Source organism: Molothrus aeneus, chromosome 1 (genome assembly GCF_037042795.1).
Source record: "Molothrus aeneus isolate 106 chromosome 1, BPBGC_Maene_1.0, whole genome shotgun sequence".
Taxonomy (NCBI): domain Eukaryota; kingdom Metazoa; phylum Chordata; class Aves; order Passeriformes; family Icteridae; genus Molothrus; species Molothrus aeneus.
This window is the reverse complement of record NC_089646.1, coordinates 126,850,435-126,871,885: the sequence shown is the minus strand read 5'-3', so window position 1 is coordinate 126,871,885 and position 21,451 is coordinate 126,850,435. Positions and strand designations below refer to the sequence as shown.

The following is a 21,451-nucleotide window of genomic DNA, read 5'->3' as shown; positions in this document are numbered from 1 at the left end:
GCAGGGGCACTGCTCAGTGTCCCACCTGGGCAGAGCCCTGTCAACAGAAAGAGCAAATTGCTCTCACCTCCATTTCACTGGGGACCTGGGGGGAGGGAGGCAGTCAGCATTTTTGAGAATCATATTACTTGAATTTGAAGATCGGAATACCAACCTAATTTCACATGCCTTGAATGTTTGATTTTACAATGCAATGGATCTGTTTCTCTCCTGAGTCTTGTGCTAATTAGATGTGCTGTAATAAATAATTGGATATTTTTGTGGGTTTCATTTTCTTTTTCTAGCATTTTACTGTCTCCTCAGATGAAGCAATGATTTAAAAATTGTATAAATGATGACTTAGGTTATCTGTATTTCTTGTGTCTTCAAGTTGTTACTTCTTTTTTTTTTTAATAAACTTTTATCTTAAAACAAAATATGGGAGAAAAATATTATTAAGAAAAGGTTTTGTGTTTAATTTCCTCAAAATAAGATCCACTATTCTCTTTTTCCTCTTAATTTACACTAATTTTTTAGTTTGAAAATATCAGATGGTTTAACAGCATTTTTGGTCTTTTATTCCCATGTCCATTGTTTCAGTCTCCTGCTTCTGAGGTAGATATCTTTCAGTTTTCAATGAAGACTCCAAATCTTTTTTCTATTCAATCAATTTTGAGTTCTGAATATAAAAGTCATACAGTTTTTAGCAGTTCTATCAAACAATACAATTAATAGGTCCCTTTTTCTCAGATATGTTACGTTTACTCTATCCCTCCATCACTGAGAAATCTGATTTCTGTTTTGTTTTTATGATATTTATCCACTTTTGATAAAAATCAGCATCATATTGTTGCCCTTTCTCATATTTGACAAGTTAGCAATGAACAATATTTATCACTCAGCAGAGTTAAAAGAATTTCAATAGATTCTTACCTGTAATTCTGTTTTTCATTTCCTATGTGAAATCTGTCATATTGTGAATATGCTCGGTTTCCTTCCCAGTCCATTAATTCAATTCTTAGAGAATATTGCCTCTGACTTGTTATTGCAAAGATAAATTCATTTCCCAGCCAATGTTCACCTGATGGGCTACCAAAACCCTAGAAAAAATTGGCAAAATAACTAGATGTAATTACTGTAATTGATAAAGCCTACATACAATAATAAAACCATCATTATATTTTACCTGTGCATTCTAATTACTGGTCAGAGCTTTCTTTGCTCCACTTTGGTGGTCTCTAAAATGATTCTACTAATATATTTGATGTAGGAATGTCATGCAGTTCAACTGCTGTTTGCAAGGGAAGCTGAGGTTATCAGCTGGAAATCATGTTACAGGTCCATGATATCAATAGTGTGATGCTGTATTTGCACATGCTTCAGTGGGAATACTTGACATAACAATATTCTATAATGCATTCAATATGGTGTTAAACCTTGTTATCTAGCTCTTCTTCTAGTCACCTTGCTCTCCTCACATTTCATATGCTTAGGTGATCTTATTTCTGGTTAAACAAAGGATATAATTTACAAATATGAAAAAATAATAATGAAAGAAAAAGTACAATTAATTTTCAAAACCAGACATATGTTTTCCAAGACATATGCTTTTATACATCTTCCAGGTTTTAAAGTTGTTTAAATTGTAGTGAATATTTTACTACATTAAATGTAAGGTTTTATTAAATGTCATTAACTTATTTACTATATATTAAAATAATTGTTCTTTTTAAACTATTGGTTCATACCTGAGAACTCTTCAGCCCATTTTAAATTTTTCTTTTTTTTTCCTCTTTAAAAAGTAAAAATTACTTTCAACTATAGTATTTACTTGTGAAGAACTATTCCAACATGACTGTGCCTATTCATATTTCATAAGATGGGAAAAATGGGAACCAGAAATCTCTTGATTTGCTTACAGTGGCATACTGGGGGTGTTTTAGAAGATCCTGTGAAAATTTCCTAGTCAAATTAAATGAAAGATTGGATTATTTCCAGGAAGCACATATTTTTTAAAGGGGTTAAAATCAAGAGACTTCCTTGGGACTAAAGGTTAGATAATGAGAAATGTGTCTGTGAGACACATGGGCAAGACATCGGTCTTCTCTCTATATAATGTTTCAGTCACTCCTTACATGAGATGAAAACATTGAAAGTAGAGCTCTCTCTCTTTTTTCTTTATTGTATTGCTGTGGCTCCAGCCCTGACTAGTTGTGTCTCTGGAGGATGAAATCCTACCTTCCCAGTGGCCATGTGGTAGCACAGGTAATATTCACTCAGGCAATGCATAGGTATATCAGCTGCAAACTTCTAAAGTAAATTAATTTTAAAAAGTTAAGAAGCTTAAAAGTTTGACTGGTCCAAAAAATAAAAATGGAGGAAACTTTCTTGTTGTTCCTAGAGAGATAGAATTACCACAGAAAGTACTTTACTCAGGATGTATTTTGTTTATACAACCCCACCTAAGCATATATTTGGTGATTCACTGATAGTAGAGGCTGAGAAGACATGCCAAGTTTGGGTAGGCTGAACTGACTAACTTATATTTTGAATAAGCATCTCTGCCTTTTAACTCAGAGACCATCAAGAGATACCCATGGACAAAGTGTTTCATCTGCAAGAGCTGAAATTCAGTAGTCTGTGGCAAGTCCCAAAGCAGTCTCAGACTGAAATGTCAGAGCACACTATTAGTTGCTTTTCTTTTCCTGCATGTTATTTCATGATATCCTCTTTCTCCAGTAGACTATTTCCTATAGAAATCTCTGTAAATACTGGTTGTAGGTAATACTGGTGATATCCTGCTTTGAACCCATCTGTCTTCCAGTGTGAGCTGCTGCTCCTCAAGTTTTCCCATTATGATGCTTTCTGTTATTTCTCACTTGCTGCTTTGATGGCATTCACATTCATATTTGACTTCATACAGTGTTCCTAAAACACAAAAAGACTTACTCCTCGCCTGTATAAACCCTGTCTACAGCTTTCTGTAGTTATCACTGTTTTCTGGCTTTGATTCTTTCCATCTTCTTGCCTTGTCTTTCTACCCTTGACTGTCCCACCTGGTGTCTCCTGTTCCAGTAACCTTGGCAATATCATACCAGAGCAGTTAGTGGTTTGTCTCTGACATATTTCACACTGGTCACTGTCACTCTTCTCAGAGTAAGGTAAAATATGCTCTGCATAGACTACCTGCCAGGAGGTTTGTCTCCCTAAAATCCAGAAAGAAGTAGAACGTTGTTTTTCAGATATCTGTCAAATTAGGTTTTCTTGGAGTTTACATGGTTTCTTATTCACAAAAGTATCATTATTATTATTATTATTATTATTATTATTCACAAAAGTAGTAGTAGTAGTAGTAGTAGTAGTAGTAGTAGTAGTAGTAGTAGTAGTAGTAGTAGTAGTAGTATATCTTTAAGTGAAGATTATCAGGAAATTCTTTCTCCCTTTTTCCCAGTGCAGGAAAAATGAGGGGACTCCCCTTTGAACTGTTGTCTATTGAATTATGTATATCTTATCTCATTTAGATTACAGCCTATTCAGGATGTAATATATGTAGTGTTTTAACATTATATGATCCCTTATGTGTTTTATAGAAACTCCAGACACCAAATATAATTTTTTCTGAAATAATGATTTTTATCCTTCAAATTTTCACCTCCTTCTCCCTTTTTATATGTATTATTGCACTAAGATGAAAATCTATCACTAAGTGGTTTACTCTCTTGACCAGAGAAAAGGAAGCTGCAGTAACAGAGAACAAAAGAAATATAAAAAATAAATATTAAAAATTATGAGGAAATCCCCACACTAGTTATGAAAAAGGGAATCCTACTATCAGGGGCTACAATAATGAAACTCAGATTAGAAATTCCTAGAACAAGATTATTTTTTTTTCCTAGACAGAAGTAACTTCTTTTTAAACAAACTACTTGCTTTTATGAAAAGAAAACCAAGGAAGTAAGTGAGATATAAAACATTTCTCTGAAGGAAGGAATGTTCCAAAGGAGAAGCAATGTGCTTTATTAAACACCTAATATGGCTTGAAAGATATAAACAAACAAACAGGCACTCAAGGCTTTCATAGATGTAAACCAGAGAGGAGCAGTACATTTCTGTTAAGCATAGAGCTGGCAGCAATTTCTTCAAGTATAATTTTATTATGCCAAACTCAACTGTTTCCAACCTGTATTTAGTCTGCAGTTTACTGCCTCTACTTCAGAGCTGAACAAGGACTTGCATGCATCCTGTTTTTCCCAGATACTTTGTCTGACTTAATAACTACACAGCTCTCCTTGTTTATATCTTAGACTGTCTCTACCACAAGAACACTACTACTTTGACAGATATGTAAACTTTTGTGTGCAGAAGAAAATGGCATAATATTAGCCAAAAAAAAAACCCTGAAAAACATGATTTAATTTTGTGTTTCCATTCCCAACCCTGAGGCTGGCAAAGAAAATGGTTCCTGGTTCTTTTGATTTACCTTCAGAATCCTTAGCTTTCAAAGAACACTTCAGAATTTTGTCTTCAAATACAAATTATTTTTTTCTTGTCTCAGTTAGAAAACTTAGGAAAACAAACTTGTGTAATTGGTATGCCCACCTGTCCTATATATTTGTGAAATACTTTTTGAACACTTTTGAGGTTTGGATAAAAATCACACAAACTTGAAGCTCAGTAAGGTTTCAGAGAACTGGTGTCTGTGATGAGTTCCTGCTGGCAGAAAAGCTGAAGGAGAAGCTCAGCAGTTGCCTATTTCAATTGCTACAAGCAGACACAGAGCAGCCAGCCAAGTGCAGATGTTGAACAAATATTGCCTAAGAGATTCTTACACATCTGGGAGAGATTGAGGGACATAAAAGGGGAACTTGAGCTCTTACCATGGAGAATCCTAGAAAATAATAGGGTTTCAGAAGATTATTAATAATAAGAATGGGACTTCTATGTGGGACACAAGACAAAAGTCCACAGCAAAGCAGACCTCATTAATGTTGATGTTCATGGGAGAATTTAGTAATTGTTTGGTAATTAAAATCCAGTAATGAAAAATAAGCATTTTAGCTAGCAGACCATTTGGGTTTATACTGCTGCTCAGATCTATGGGGCCCCAAGTGATAAGGTGCCTAAAGCCTTGCCTAAGACCATGCTTATCATTTATGGACTGATGCCTAAAATTTAGGACAAGAAATTTGGTTTTGAGAATGCCTTAGGGCAGTGTTAAAAGTTAACATTGAAGTGACCTATTTCAGGCCCATAGTTGTTATTAAATATATTTGTTTCCCAGTACATATAGACATTTTCAACAAACATTTTGGGTTTTGCATTCAAATAGAGCAAATGCTTCCAGAATTATTTGTGTTAAAGTTTAGTGCCTAAACTCAAGGAATTACATGAGGTGATCCAAGTCATCCTCAGCTATCAATCCACTAGGAAAAGGAACATCTGTATTTCATGAATGTGTTTGCAGTTAACTACATTTTAAGACTCTCTGAAACCCAGTGGGTCTTAAACACTGTTCTAAAATTGCATTTTAAATGACTAAGAGACTATTTTGTCATTATCTTTCCATATTTTGTTCATTATATGTTTCCAAATAAAGAGATTAATTCTTTAAACTCTACATTTTATTCCAAAAATTCTCAAATTTTCTTTTCCCTAGAAATTTGCATAATAATTTGGGATGGCTGGCAAATCAGTGTCTTTAAGTTCCCAAAAGAGTGCTTAATGTAATAGGAAAAGATCAGTAATTTCCAAAGGTTCTCATCACTCTACTTCATTTTCCTCACTAGCACTCTATGGAAGCTGGGAGAATATAGCAGGGAAATATGCTTACATTTTCATAATATGCTTTCTTATCTCTCCACTATTAGCCACAAAAAGGATACACAAATGTTTGCACTGATCCAGCACAGATTATTATAATGCTTCATTTTATTCTTCACAAACAGAAAAAAAAATAGTTTTGCTGCTGAAAATTGCACTAATATCATATTTTGGCAAAGGCTGATCTGAAATAAGACATAAAAATCACAAACAATAAGAAAATTCCTTTATCCAGGTTTTGTCATTGAGAAATAATAATTTTTATACTACATTAGAGCAGATCGTTCTTGTTAATGTGATAGAGTTTGTTTTCAGAGAAAAAATAAAACAATACAGAACTTTACTGACAAATGAGAATCCATTTTTGTAGTTGGATGAAGCCAAGAGGTTTTCTGTTTCTATATAACTATATAATAAATTCTGTAAATTCTGACATAATGCTCGACTGCTATGCAAAAATAAAGAAAGATTTTTTTTTGTTTTTTATATGGATTAAAGTACTTAGAACTAGGAATCAAAAACAAAAGCACATGATTGTATAATATTTATTCTAGATGACATCTGACTTCTACATCATCTCATTTTCAACTTCAATTTGGTTATTAATGGAGTCTAAACTACTAGAGCAGACAAGTACAAAGAAACAGAATTCAGTACTGGTTTTAAAAATGCCCTTAAGAATTTAAAAAGTTGATACTTATTCAAAAATAATAAGTTGGGTGCAAAAGAATTTTATTAGCTTTGGCAAAATCTGTGAGGGTATTCTGCCTGAATCATGTTGCTCCAAGTTCATTAAACAATTATCTCCCTTACTTTATTTATTTTGCCTGATAATACTCACAGGAAGCTTTGACTTTTTATAGACAAAACAAATTGAAACCAGACACAGCCAATATATCCGATGGGTTCATCTTCTGTCAGACAATTCAGTGAATAAAGCAGATAATAATTCAGTGTTTTACAGCAGCAGTGACATCCCAGAAGCCATAAAGAATATTCAGCTCCTTTTGCCTTAGCTGAGATCATGGAATGGATATTGTTTAAGATAATTTCCAAAAAATGTTTCCATACTTTTTATGGAGATTTTCATTCCCATCACATTATATTATCCATTCTTTTATTTTAAATAAAGATTTGGTTTATAGAAATTACTTCCATTTCCTCAGACAACATATGTTTTAATTAATGTTACATACAAGAATATTGGAAAACAATTCTAAACATTCAGATTTTTTCTCCTAGGAAGTACCAACACATATTTGATGGCAAGTTTTAAAAATATATTTAGATTGAAGCCAGATACCTTCTCAAAAGACTAAAAAAAAAATGAAGCTATTGTCAGTCTAAATAAAGAACTAAATATCTGTATAATCTGCCTGAAAATCTTGTTTATAATCTGCAGCAATTCAGTCTGTTGTACTTCATTCTAGACTCAGTATATTAGTAGAAATACAGAAATTAGGTTCACTTTTTACTTTTTCCTTCTCAAGCACACACAGTATCAGTCGCAGCAAAGTTCCCAATAAATATAATATAAATAAAAATCACAGTGACAGAATGAAGTGCAAACCTCACACAAGGTTACCTCTGGCTGGGCAAGGGGCCCAAAACAGCTCAGTTGTCTACAAATATTTCCTACAAATATCCAGGACATCTTCCTCTAATATCTGAGTTGGACTCTTAGGTATTAATCAGGAACATCTTCCAGGCCTGGATTTCAATCTAACTTCCTTACTTTGTAACTGAAAATAGAAGAGTACTTCTTACTGAGATAAATTACATTGAGAGCCTGTATCCCTAACTACCTTTTTCACTTATAGGACAAGTGGATCCTAGGAATGCACAGACACTTAGTGTGGCTTCTAGTAAGAGCATCCCAGGGACATGGGCATGTATTAAAGAAAAGAAAACTCATTTTTTCTGGTCTAAGAAAAATTAATTTTGAGGTTTCTGATATCTGACTCATTATTTGCAAAGAAATAAACGGTAAGTTTTAGGGCTAAATATACAAAATGTAAGAAAAATACCTAGAAAAGGTATTTTTGGTCATTTCAGACAAAAAGAAAAACTTTTGGGGTGTAGGACTTAATTCTCTTCTTGAAATGCACTGATTAAGTAGCAAAATGAACATGGCTAGGAGCACAGATGCTACAGCAAAGACCAAAAGTTTGTGAGTTTGAGAAAGGACTTGAGTTTCAGCCACATAATCTGTCTAAATAGAGCATCAAATTTATGGATTGTTTTTGAATCTCATGCTTGGGCTCAGCTGGTAGTCTAAACAGCTGAACAAGAATAGAAGCTGACTGACATCAGAGTCAAATGTTATACTTCTAATTTGACACAAGTCCCAAAGCTAAGAGCTGCTCCACTAAATTCCAAATGGGTCAGATCATACAGGAGAAGAGAAATGCTGTTCCACAATGAGAGCACACAACTGCTATTTGGGAAGACCTCTGCTACAATTCTACTATATTTTCAAGTCACAGATTTTAAAACCAACCTCACTGAAACTCACCTGACTCTTCTAATATAGCATTTTCATCTTGTGGTTAGAACACTTCTTTAATGACTTTAGTCTTTCTCATGGTGCTCTACAAGAGGCTGTTGGCATAACTAAGCTAGATCTTGTTATCATTATATAAAATTTATTAATTAAATGTCTTTGGAATACCACCTGAGTCTTATCAGTACAAATTAATGCTGTTATATTGAAGCACTAGTGGCAAAGCAGCACAAGCATACGTCCATGTGTCAACAGAGCTCTGGAAACTGATGTTATCCAGTGATGTTTGCATAGGAAAGACTGTGCTGAGTATAAGACATTTAAAAAACACATCTGTGCTCCAACACAAAATTGTGTTTAATTTCACATCCAAAAATTTTCTCCAAAATAAAGAGGATGCTTCTTTTTGTAGTAACATCTCTGGTGCCCAATATGGGTTCCAACTCTCTCTGAGACAAATATTGTTTCATTCTTGTTCCCTTACATAATTCTGTTGAAGCTTACGCTGTGGATTAAGCCTTGGTCAGGACCAGAAGAGTTTAATGAGCACGTTTTCATAAAACAAAGTATGGTCTCTCACCACTTCAATATCATGTCTATTTCTACTGGACACACTGGATTTAGATCGCAGGAGAACAGAGAAAATGCTGTGTCTTTTCATAGCACTGATGAAAGCAACAATTATCTGAGTAACTGCTGCAGTCAGAACAGACTTTTCATTACAGCAGCATGATATGCCATTCTTTATCACAGAAGGGTGGGTCTCTGTGAAAGGCGTTACTCACATAATATCTTAATACACATTCCACTCACCAAAAATCATTTCCTTATATCCAACTCACTTGGAAAATGTGTGAAAAAACCAAATTATTTCCATATTATCTACCCCAGTCCCTTGAAGAAAATTGTCTATTTTCAGATGTAAGAAACATATGACTTTGAAGCATACTATCATAAGTAATGAATTTATTGCTATATGTTATAAAATTATTCACATCTTGAGTGTGCCTTTTAATCATAACTCAGTCTTATAAGCCATTCATTCAATACATTCATTCAAGACCACCCCTACTCCCAACTTGTCTGGTTTGTTTACACTACAGAAATATAACTTTTGTCTTTTCCAAGGTCACACATTCCCTAGTTTTTTCTTTTCTCACAGGTACACCCTGTTCTCAAATCCTTCATTTTGCAGAAGGGACCATGCTGCTATTACAAGGCACTTCATTAACTGCATCATGCTACTGACAGGGAAAAAACACAAAGCCATCTCTGCTGAAGAAATTATGGGATTAATCTCCAGCTAGTAGCTAGATGAATAGATGTAGTACAGATAGATTTATCAAGGCTCTTTTCCTTTCAGAAATTTTTGTATTCCTTTCCTACTCCAAGGTTATCTACAAAATGCTTGCCTAGGTTCTTTGAACCAGTATTTCTGTCCCTCACAAGTGTTTCACTAAGATACAGGGGGAAGAAGAATCTGTGAAAAGTGCTTTGAAACTTTCCTGTGCAAACAGTGAAACTGTCTCAACTCTAACACCAAAGTAGCCCTATGCCAGCTGTCATTTGAGAACAGCCCATTACCTGCCACTTCTTGGGTATTTTCTGTGCATGTTATTTGAGTCAGACCAAAACTACTCTAAAATTTAGGGATGATCTTTTGTCACAAGACATTTTTGAAGAACAATTTTTTGTTCTCTCTCTCTTTTTCCCCCTCTTTTAAAGAACACAGGGTTACATCTATCAATGCAAGTGTGAAGATTTCATGATCACAACAATGCAGAACATACCTTAAATAGTTATAGCCCTGGAAAAAGATTAAAATTCATTCAGAATATCTAGCTTTAAAAAAAAGTGAGAATTATGAAAGATATTGTTCCCACAGAATGGGCTTTCAAATTATGAGTATTTTTTTGTTTTTCTGTCAAGAACATTCTCCTCAGCCAAGCCATATGGTTTATGTAATTTTTGTTTAAAATCCCACCCACATCTGAAGTTATTTTGCACTAAGATAGTGGAACCAGAATCAGTAAGCTTATACACACAATTCTAAAAGGTGCTTTATTCATTTTTATGTAGTCATTGTCTCACTTGAAAAAGAAAGCAATGAACATAATGTTCTAATTATTGAAAGGGATTGGAGCTCTGTCTGTAATGATTTGATTCATCAAGTATTTGGGTATAAAATATAACATGAGCACTATTTGTAAATGGATACAACTACAACAGAGAATTATCCATCATCAGTTAATGCTCCAAGAGGGAGCTGCATCAGCTTGAATTTTTGTCTCTTTGTTTAAGACAAATGCAATATAAATGGTGGTGAATACCAATTTTGAATGAGAAAAATGTGCAAGTTAACATTGCTACTGAAGCAATATGAAAAAAAAATGTCAGAGTTTAAAAGCAAGAAAGGTGGTCAGGGGGAATTATAACAGAACTTGAAACTTGAACTAAAACTTTCACAAGAGAAATTAAAATTTTAAGCCTTAAAGTCTTACAACAGGTGAAGACCACAAAATGAATTAGGAGGCCATATTCTAAAACAGGAGCTGAACAGTTTGCAAATACAAATTGAATGTAAGTAACATCTGGAAGTTTTCAGAATGAACTGAACAAAGACACTGAAAAATAAAATCTTTATTGGAATGGTAGCTCTTCTGTATCATTCAGGCATGTAAGACTTACAAAGACTAGTGAGATGAAAACATGAGGTGACCAGCGACCTTACTGTCACAAACAAGAAATCTTCCAGGAAATAGGTAGACCCTCTGTCCAAACTAAATCTTACTCACAGAGGTAGACTGTGGGAAGTAAAAAAAAAGGTGTAAAAACCATCGTGTCTATAATGAAATCAGAGACATTGAGTCCAAAGATGTGTTCAGCTGTCCTTTAAGTAAGCAGAAGACACAGACCACCAGACTTGTTACAATAGCTTAAATTTACTGAGGCTCAGAGGAAAGTCAGGCTATTCCAGATAACACAATGTAAATTCCCAATAGAATTGCATCCAAAAACACTTCCTGAGAAAGTTCTGGTGACTACCTCCGTGGTCTGGCTCTCAGTGTGTGAAGAATTTAAGCCACAGAAGAGCATAAATTATCCTGCTCTGGTGTCATACCATGTATGCACTATGGAGATAGCCATCAATTTGACCCAACAGCTTTGCGGAAAAAAGAAAAAAAAGAAACTGCAACAGGAATGGAAGTGGTTTTGTAGATATGTTCTTCAGGCACACACAAATGCTACTGATGACTTTGAAACAATTGGCAGCAGACTTGTTTTAAGCACTGAACTGTTGTTGGACTCTTAGATATTAATCAGGAGCATGAAATTAAATGAATGTGAAATTTAGTGCTGAACGTCATTCTTGCCTTAAAGAAACCAAAAGAAAAAACAGCTGCTGGTCAGGAAGGTAGGAAGTGGTTGCCATATACCTTAGAAATTCATCTTTGTGTGTACTATGTACAAGGGATCCTTATCTAGCTCATGACATGAATGATTAAAATAATTGATAGGTTTTTTTCATCAGGGAGTGGAAAGCAGCAATTAAGGCATAGAGTACAATTAAAATCTGGCATGCAAGAAAAAAACTGGCCAGGAAAATGGTTGCTGTGAGCCGGCTAAGGCACATAATTTCAAATACCTATTGAGAGATTTTCTCAAATGAGAGAAAGCAGGAAAATTTACATGAGGAAACTCCCAACAGACTCACTCAACCCCAAAGAAGGTCCCCTAGGAAACTCATAGTGAATGTTGGGCTCACAAGTGTGGAATAAATTTAGAGAATTTCATGGGAATTATTAAACTAGACATGCTAGAAGGCTAGAGAATAGGGAATTCAATACTCCATCACCTAATTTGGCAAAAATGGAGACAGTCATTGGGAAAGGTGCATTCATCCAAGAACTGAAAACTGGAAAACGATCAAGAAGTCTTGACAGCCAAGTTAGCACATGAGCTAACCATTTACTAAGATTTGATTATTGCTAATAACTGCCTAATAAATGCCAAAAACTGCATCTTGGACAGAAAGCTTGTAGAAAATCCCCTTCTAAAGGGTCTTGGGTTTGCAGATGGCGAGCAATAATTTTTAAGCGATATTCCCCTCTAGAGATCAAAATTCTTAGTAGTGTTTTACATTTACATTTACTCAGGCAAGAAAATAGGAAAAATCCTTGAAATTTGCTTCAGGGTGATCTCACCTGCCATTAAAGAAATTATTTGTTATTCCACTTCAATTTTCTCTGATAAGCAACAAACAGTATAACAGAAAATGCATTGCAAAATGCAAAAGAACAGATGTAGTAGATACTGATAAGGAAAGGATGGAAGAATGAACTTATGGGATTTTCTCTAAATTTATTCCAATTAGTATTGAATGCACAAAACTCAAATGGCCCAAGAGAGTTCTTGGTCAGAAATGAATTCTTAGAAACAAAGGTAAAAATTACACTGCACACCCTAAGACTAACAAGAAAATTGGAGGATACTGGGAACATATACCCCTAAGCAAGAAGATACATAACCAACCTTGCACAACAGTGAATCTGCAGAAAAGGTTATGCACTCATTAGCTGTTGTTTTAGATACAAAAGAAAGTGTTACTTTATTTTCCAGATTGGAGGCTGAATGCAAGTGGAAACAGAGAAAAAAAAAACACAGGAGGAAAAATTAGTACCACTATTGCACTATCACCAACTGTATGGCAATTTATGTATGAATGGAGTTATATACTTCCTACTCAAAAGATTTATGGCTACCCTGCCTCTCACTTAACCTGTTTACTGTACTGGTGTCCAGAACTGAAATGCTTCCATGTAAGCTGAAAACACCAGCATGAAACTGCATTAAAGACAAGGAGTGCCTCCCTGCTGTCAGTGACTCCTGTAACCCAGCAGTGCTGTCACCCTTGCAGAGACTGCTCCCTTCCCAAGGAAGCTGCTGTAAGGATCTGTTTAGAGCCAGAGCATATGTGCAGTGGCCTCCTGACACTGTAACAGCCAATAACTTGTGGGGCCTTTAGCAGCAGTGCAGGCTGGTGGCCTGAATTCCTGTCCAGCTCAGAAGCTGGCAAGTACTTGCTTATAGCTTAAAAACTTCAACAGTGTTCCAGATTCCTTTCCAATAAGAACTAAATGCATTGAAAATAAATGAAGCCCAAGAGAATTATGGTTGCTGTTATTATATGATGATATTATTTCTGTTAGCTTTAGGACCCCAGTGAGTTATACGCTCAAGAAGAATATCTTAACAAAATTGGAAATCTCTATCTGAATGATGGGCTGAGAAAACATACATTAAGTTCAACTCCAAAGAAGCCTAAGTGCCATTGTGGTGTTTCCCACACCAGACTACCCAGCTTCCACTGGAAGAACGACCAGGCTGATGTGTCAGGAAGGAGAGGGTTGTGGTCCAACAGACATCACACACCCTCTCTGAACAACCAAAGAATCAAGTTAGTGGCGCTGCTGGCTTCAAGCTCAGATGCTTTCAGGTATCCCAGTAATACAGAAAGTCCACCAGCCTCTACCATTCTGCATTCTACACTTATCAATATATGATAACCACAGAGGGGAGCCTAAGATTGTTACTTAGGTGAAACTGTTCATCGGAGCAGAGCAAGCATGAATCCCATCTTGCTTCATGACATATAGGATAAACTGTCAATAAAAGTCCAAAACAGATCCTTTTTATTTGGTAGAAGAAGTGATCCCTTAGAACACTAAATCATTCCTAAATAGAAGCAAAATTAATTCAGGCTGCTTGAACTAGACAAAACCAACAGAATCTAATCCTGTACAGATCTGCACTATCATGAAGGAAAAGTGGAGGAAAATGACTACATGAAGGGATATATATAAAAACAGGCCACATGGGAAAACTTTACAAAGGGCTGTATTTATTACACTGCCTAAGAAAATCTCAGGAGATAAAAGCTGAGGAAATCATTAATGTGATATGTATACATTTTAAAAAGTCCATATGTAAATTGCACATACAAATTCTGATTTCCTCACTAGTAAAACTTGAGGAATCTTCAAATTTTGTTTCCCCAAATTAATTTGATAGTTTATATTTTATTTGATTCTGAACCAAAATCGAGTAAAACAGTTTTCAAGTTTTCTGCTAAATTAAAATAATATCAATTTGAATATAAATTTCTAAATATTTAACTCTATTTATTCTCTAAATAGAGGATGTAATCTATTTCATAATATATATTGACTAAAGTGATGTTAAAATGAAAAGAATATTTCAAATAGAGTTAAATAATTAGAAATTAGAAATCCAAAACAGCAGCAGTCTGACCCAGGTAATTATTCATATTTTCAAGCAATATTGAAAATAAAGCACCAATAGAATCCAAAATTAGATTTTGGTTCAATAATATAATATTTTCTTTATTTCTGAAATTGTAAGTTCTACTACAGAACTTTTTCCCATAGAAATTTTTACAGATTTTTAAATGCTTTTATTTTTAAACATTGAAAATTCTCTTTTCATTAGTGTTTTTGAAAACTGTAAAAAAACCCCTTTTCTCTGCCAGGCTGATAACACAGTGCTGAAAACTTCACTAGGAGTGTCATTGAAATCCAAGCCAGCCCTCAGAGACTCAGAGAATGGAGCTCCATCAGAAAGTTTGATCAGGCAGAGAATGAAAAAAAGTAACAAGTTATTTAGATTGGAGTAAAATTTTTTAGAGTTGGCAAAGGGAAAATAGCCTGCTTGAAGTCATGTCATCTTTAATTTGTTAAGTTGTTTATTTTCTTGTAATCCTATTTGAAGTATCAACATTTCCAGTACATTAACTTGATTGGCAGAGGTGCTGTATGACTTGGGATAAACCCCAGTAAAAATTTTTATTCCTATCTGCTCCAAATTCTGAATGAGTTACTCTCAGCTGAAAAGATCCATGCCTTAGAAACATCATCACATGCCTTCTACCTCTGAACATCACATCAAGTCAAATTTCAGAGACAGACAGCAGTGTTCTGGTCTTATCTAATTTTAATCTCAGCAACTGATCTGAGAGAAACTCTAAATCAGGGGAAATAATACTCAAGTAACTGAGTAAAACTTATTTTCAAAAGTAACAGACATGATGAAAGGTAGTTCATAAAAGACTGCAGGACCATACCACATCACTATAGGAGGAATTATTTGTTTAGGTCAATAAGAAGTAGTATTTGAAATCTGACACTTGTATGAATTGTACAGCTATTGCATGTTTTTCACCTCACCATTTTGTATTCTTTCCAGCTTTTCTGAAAATCCAGACTTCCATCTTCTCGGTGTTGTATAACTGTCCATCCTCCTCCAGCAATTTCCATATTGCAAAAGACCTACAACAGTAAATAAAAAAGAAAAATTTAAAAATCCAAAAAAAAAATAAAACAAGTTTGCATTGAAATTCTGTCATCTTGGGGGGGGGAGGAAGTATTTGTGAATAACAGTAAGGAACTGTGTTTTCCTATGCACTCATGTTCTATTCCCTCAATGACATCCTCAGTCATTTGGTAGCAAACAATTCTCTCATTCTGTTTGGTGTAATTCTTCCAGCAATGTCTCCTTTCAGTACATCACCAAGAATATCTCCCAGTCATCCCCTTCTACTTCTTCAGCTTTCCCCTTCACATTCCCTACATGCTCTTTTTTCTATTTTCTCTGCAGTGCCCCTGAAACCACTCCCTTCCTCTTAATAAACAAGAGTACTTCTTCCAGTGATAATAATGCTTCATGTGGCTTTTAGCAGAGTGTCATTTGGTCTCAGAGAGAATCTTGAAAATTGTTGCAGAAAACACTCATCCTAGGAGTCTGAAATGTATCACAAATGAAGTTATTCTGTTTTCCTTTGAACTGTAATATTACCTACAGTGTTCCAGGCAGTGTCCCGAAATGGGACAGGTGACCTCAGAGCAAGCTACCTTATAAGACAGAATGTAGGTAGAAACAGGCTCAAGAGATGAGGTCTGTGAGACAAGGTCAGAAGTTCAGATACATACTCAATATGTAATATCATACCCTGTCACCACTGCACTAAGAAAATTATAACCTAGATACTGAAGATTCTGTGTATAAAGGAGAGTGAAACAATTTGACAATATTGTTGACCCTTGATATTAGAATATTGTGTAGACTGAAATCTGATATCAATCTTAAATAATCCATATAATGATAAAAATTAATATTAACTTTTATTCACTTTTTCATTATCCTTCAAAAAATACAGAAGATAAACTATGAAAAAATTAAAATTCTGCTTGTGCATTTGCTTTCCTTAATATGTGACAAGCAGTAGTAATTTTTGTTCCTGGTTTTCTAGGACACTTGATTTTAAGATCTAAATTTCTTAGGGCTACTCATTCAAGCAAATTTTCCTGATTTCATTCCCCTGGACTCTTCATGCCATATTGATGCACTTATCCTAAATTTCATTTGTCTGTGCTTTTAAAAGCTGCATTCTGCCCTTTAAGTAAAAATTCAGTAAGTAAGAGTGTTGAAGAGGTTTAGCTTTTGGCACTCACATGAGCAAGAGTCAACCCATTAAGCACTGGTTGGCAATTTAAAGCTTTATATTGCTTTGACAAATTGGAGGTTACTATCCAACACAGTTAAATAAAAATTTGTCCTGCAGTTGACTAGAGGACCATATTCTACCCTCAAGAAAAGCCATTCTAAATTTCTCCAACTCTTAGGAGCTGTCATAGTAACAATATGCAAGTATTTTTGTTTTAATTTGGATCAGCCATGCCAAGTGAAGTCCCTGTGAAAGTGCAGGAAGGAAATAGAATACCAGGATAAACATGAACTTCATTCAGGGTAACCACAAGAAAACCCACAATTTTCTAGACAAATATTTTGGCCCTATTCCTTCTTTAGGGAAGCCACTGTGAGTCAAAACATTTATCTACAGGATTTTATGTCTTTAGTCTGATTTACGGTGAGAACTTCTAAAAGATGGATTTACTTTCCTTGTAAGTCATTTCAAGCTCCCATGAATCCACTGCCAATTTTTAAAGCAGTAAATCCTCAACTGTATTAAGACTACTCATTCTAAAGATGCATGCAAATTTTGGGATTTTCATAGTACAATATAATGAATTACCTATAAAAAGACTGAAGTGTTCTGAATAATATATCAAATTGAAAGAGAAAATGGCACAGTGAAAAAAAGACTTGCCAGCAGCACATTTTTCACTTGCCATCATTGTATGGTCTGGCACTTTCCACAGTGGTAGACACGAACACCTGCCCATATCAACAGGAGTTCCATGGTGATTGTAGATGTTACTGTGCATAGCTTTTGCCTTGTCTGTCCCAGAAAAGATCAAGGCACTCAGCCATTTAACACCACTTAATTTGTTCTGATACTTAACCGTCTATTAGAAAAGAAAAGGATGAAAAAAGTGACTGAATTATATGCATTATAGTTTCTGATTTTATAATTCATAAAATAACCTTAGAATAAAAAGACCATCCAAAATATTGCACTCTTGCTCTTCCTTAAATGCATGGGTAAAAATTCTCAAGCTCCTAAAAGGAAAATATGGCATTATTTCTACTTCTTTTATCTTTATGGACTAAATTATTAAAACTTTTACAATTATCATTCAGTGATGAGCTCAATTTTAAAGTAAATGGAAGATGTGAAATTTCTACAAATTTCATTTTAAGTGCATGCACACCAAGACCCCACAAATCTACCTCACTGGCATGGAGCAACAAGTTCAAGACCAGACCTTTGAGATGCAGGGAATGTGTCTGTGCTCTGCAGAAACAGTCCAATGACAACCATGTTGGAGGATAGCTTGCACAGTACAGGGGGATAACCTACATTTAATGGGTTAAAATTCTGCCAGATAGGCTCAGAGAGAGCATCAGCACCAAATCAGTGGGAGTCCACAAGAGGAAAGTAAAGGGGGAGGAGTGAAGAGCACAGCCCCAGCAATTGCTTTTGCAGAACCATGAGGACACAGACCCAGGAGCCCAGCACAGGGGTGGATAACATTGCATTTTCAGTGTGGGGCACCCAGAGGATGGTGAGAGCCACGTTTGTGGGGGCATTAGGGGAGACAGGGGGACAGCCAATGCATTGATGCAAGGGCACATGCAGAGCTCCTGCTTGCAGTCAGACCAATCACACCTGGCCTACTTTGGCTCCCAAAGGTGGCTTGGCTCTTGCAACTCCAAAATGGGGACGACCTTACTTTCACTGCTCCCTTGCTCATCAGAAGCTTTGCTTCCTCTCTAGCTCACCCTGACTTTGCTGGGGACTGAGAGGATTCTTCTTGCCTTTTTTTTCCCTTGGAATAATAATTTGTCCACATTATCAGGCACTGCACATATATTCATCAGAGTAAGTCAATTAATTACCTTAATAATTTAATTCTATCTTTTTCTCTTTCTATATAAAAATATGGAATATTAAGATCCTTCTAAACAGATATGAAACACTAATTTTGATCAAGGTCTTGAAGGTTAGTGAACTATATTAATGAACTGTTGAAGCTAGGAACAAGAAACAAAAATTGCAGTCTAAAGCATATGTGAGAATATAAAAATGAGATATGTTAATGGCATGAAGGATAATTTTTTGTGAATATAAGAATGTGTAACTAACAAAACACTAAAACTGAGAGTAACATTTGTATATATGACAAAGGTATTTTCCATTGAGTATCAGGGTTCTAGTAAGTATCCCTCAGAAAATATAAAATTAAATGAAGGCATATTTTGTAGCCTGATGTATAAAATTGTTATGAATTAGATAGTTGGCTGTGACTGTGAGCAATACAAAAGATAATAATATATTAGGGCTCCTAAAACATGCCAGAACTGTGCATTGCATTGTAGTAATCCAGATAACTAAGCTGGCTTTAAACAAGCAAGTATGTCTCCATGGAGTACCTATCAGAATATTAGAGCAATCTCATTGTGTCTGCATGGTGCTACCTCTGGGCTAATTAGTGATGGCACAGTGCTGCATTGAAGTGATTTTGAAACTATCTCAGCTGGAGTTAGTTCAGCTATCTGCACAGCACTACCTTGCAGCTTGTTTAAATGACCTTGATGTCTTAAAAAACACCTGTTAAAGCAATCACACTCCTCACTTGACTAACATGAACACAGCTCTTGCTGTGTTATTGCTAGGGCAAGACAGAAACAGGTGTATCAGAAATGCCCTCAACACACAGAAACACACACTCCTGCCTTTTCTTGCTAAAACAGAAACCCTCCAGGAAAACTTAATGCAATGGCACCAGCTGAGTTGATTGAGAGCAGCATCTGTAACCAGGGATATAGTGGAAACACAGGATGGCTTCCATTGTGTCACTGTCCTTATACTGCCAGCGAAGTGAGTTTGAGGTAAATATACCAGAAGTAAGAGTGTCACAGTGTTTCCAGGTAATCATTGTTTTTAATTGCAGTCCAGCTTCTGGTTATGGTTCATGAGCTTCAGTAAGGCTAAGAAAACTATTGCCAATCGGTACATGTGATTTGGACACAGATGTTACATCTCTTTTTGAGCAGAGCAGTGTCTACAGAATTTCTTTTATTACTCTTGTCCTGCTCAGTAATGCTTTCAGGGATATCTGCCTTTTATGTCATGTCAAGTATTTTCCTATTCACATTTTCCAGAATTATGTTGGTCTTGACCCATAAAGCTCTCCCACCCCAATTCTACTCATGGCTTAATGAACTCTAATTCCTTGCTAAACTATGACATCTTGATGTTTACAGGCTTCCAGAGGCCTTTTGTAACACCAAACTCCCCTTATGAACAAGGTTAGCATATCTTAATATGATTATAATATTACTATAAACAATAATATTGGTATTATTTTTTACAGTCTTTTTATGTTTGCAGAGTCACCATTTTAGTGCAGTAAGAATAAATTCACCAGACAGAAGTGGTTCCCTCCCTCCTGTCTGGCCCACTTTATGGCCACCACTGTATTTCCCAGATAATCAGCCTTTACCCTTGGTGGCTGCTCCAACAGTGCCCTGTCAGAGGGACAGCCAACATTCCTCCACAGACAAGCTGGGTTTAGGTCATCCTCTCATGTTCCTAACCTCAGTTCCTGACTCAGGTACCTTAGCAACAAAAGCCTTGCAAAAAAACTATCTCTTATACAGACCAATGTTTCATTTGCATAAAAGAAACCCCCTCCCAAGTCTCTTTTTTGAGAAGGATGGGATTATACACGCTTCATAATTTCAAGCACTGCTGGCACTCAGCATGTTGTGTTCTTTACAGCCAAACCCGCTTTTCTCTGTCCCCTACACGAGAAGCAGAATTTTTTTAAATCCTTATCTTTAAAAATGACTCATTCTGCTCCTTCTTTTCTTGTGCTACCAGATAATCCCCAAGATCAGCTTCCTCATTATCACACTTTACAAATTCACTTCTAAATTTTATTGCAGATTTATTTGCAGCCATAGTCTGATTCAACTGGGCTTGCCAAGTGGGAGGAAGTGAGTCAACTATTGAGTGTACGTTGGAACTTAGGAAGTATTTTCTGTCAGCGGGAAAGAAGAATGTCTGGCATAATACAGTTAATCATTTTCTCAGTCTATTATACTTTTTAAAGACTAAAGAGAAGACAAGCTTTTTATACCAGTACAATATTTTGTGGAATGATAATTTCAATAAAAGCTCAAAACACTCCTTTCAGTTCAGAGCAATGTCGTATTAACAAACAAGAAAACAAACCCAGTCTTTACCTTTTTAGGATCTGACACGTTGTTAATATAAATAGTGTAGACCCCACTTTTGTTAACACCAGATTGGTATACATCTGCACAGTCTCTGAATGGCTTTTCTTCTTCCTTTTTTGCATTCTTTAGTAAAACTGCAAAACAAAAGACATGATAATAGAAGTTACAACAACAGTCTTAAGCATTTCTGTATCTAGGAAGTCCACTTTTGCACACTACATCACTTTTAAAAATGCACAGTAATAATTGTACTGTGTTTCTTACACAGTTCACGCATTTGGCAAATTCTAGTAAAGAACTAGTACAAAGCTTTTGGACAGATGGCAGAAGTCGGCACCAGAGGAAGTCATTATACAAATAGCTAAACAGAGCATCCTGTCTGCTGAGAGGCAACACAGCATATTCTTTCTGAGTGCAAAGCTCTGT

General features: G+C 35.5%; 1 protein-coding gene across 3 annotated transcripts in view; it reads right to left on the bottom strand.

The window, feature by feature from the left end:
- ANGPT1 (angiopoietin 1) overlaps positions 1 to 21,451 on the bottom strand; it is a 149,866-nt gene that overhangs the window by 33,819 nt on the left and 94,596 nt on the right. For 2 of the 3 annotated variants that reach the window (XM_066547496.1, XM_066547506.1), the window contains 3 exons: positions 21,032 to 21,148; positions 15,547 to 15,648; positions 913 to 1,079 (listed from right to left, as the gene is read on the bottom strand). In XM_066547496.1, coding sequence (XP_066403593.1) covers positions 913 to 1,079; positions 15,547 to 15,648; positions 21,032 to 21,148 — 386 coding nt within the window. Of the gene's footprint in view, positions 1 to 912; positions 1,080 to 15,546; positions 15,649 to 21,031; positions 21,160 to 21,451 lie in introns of all 3 variants that reach the window. The other variant, XM_066547484.1, reaches the window with a different exon arrangement.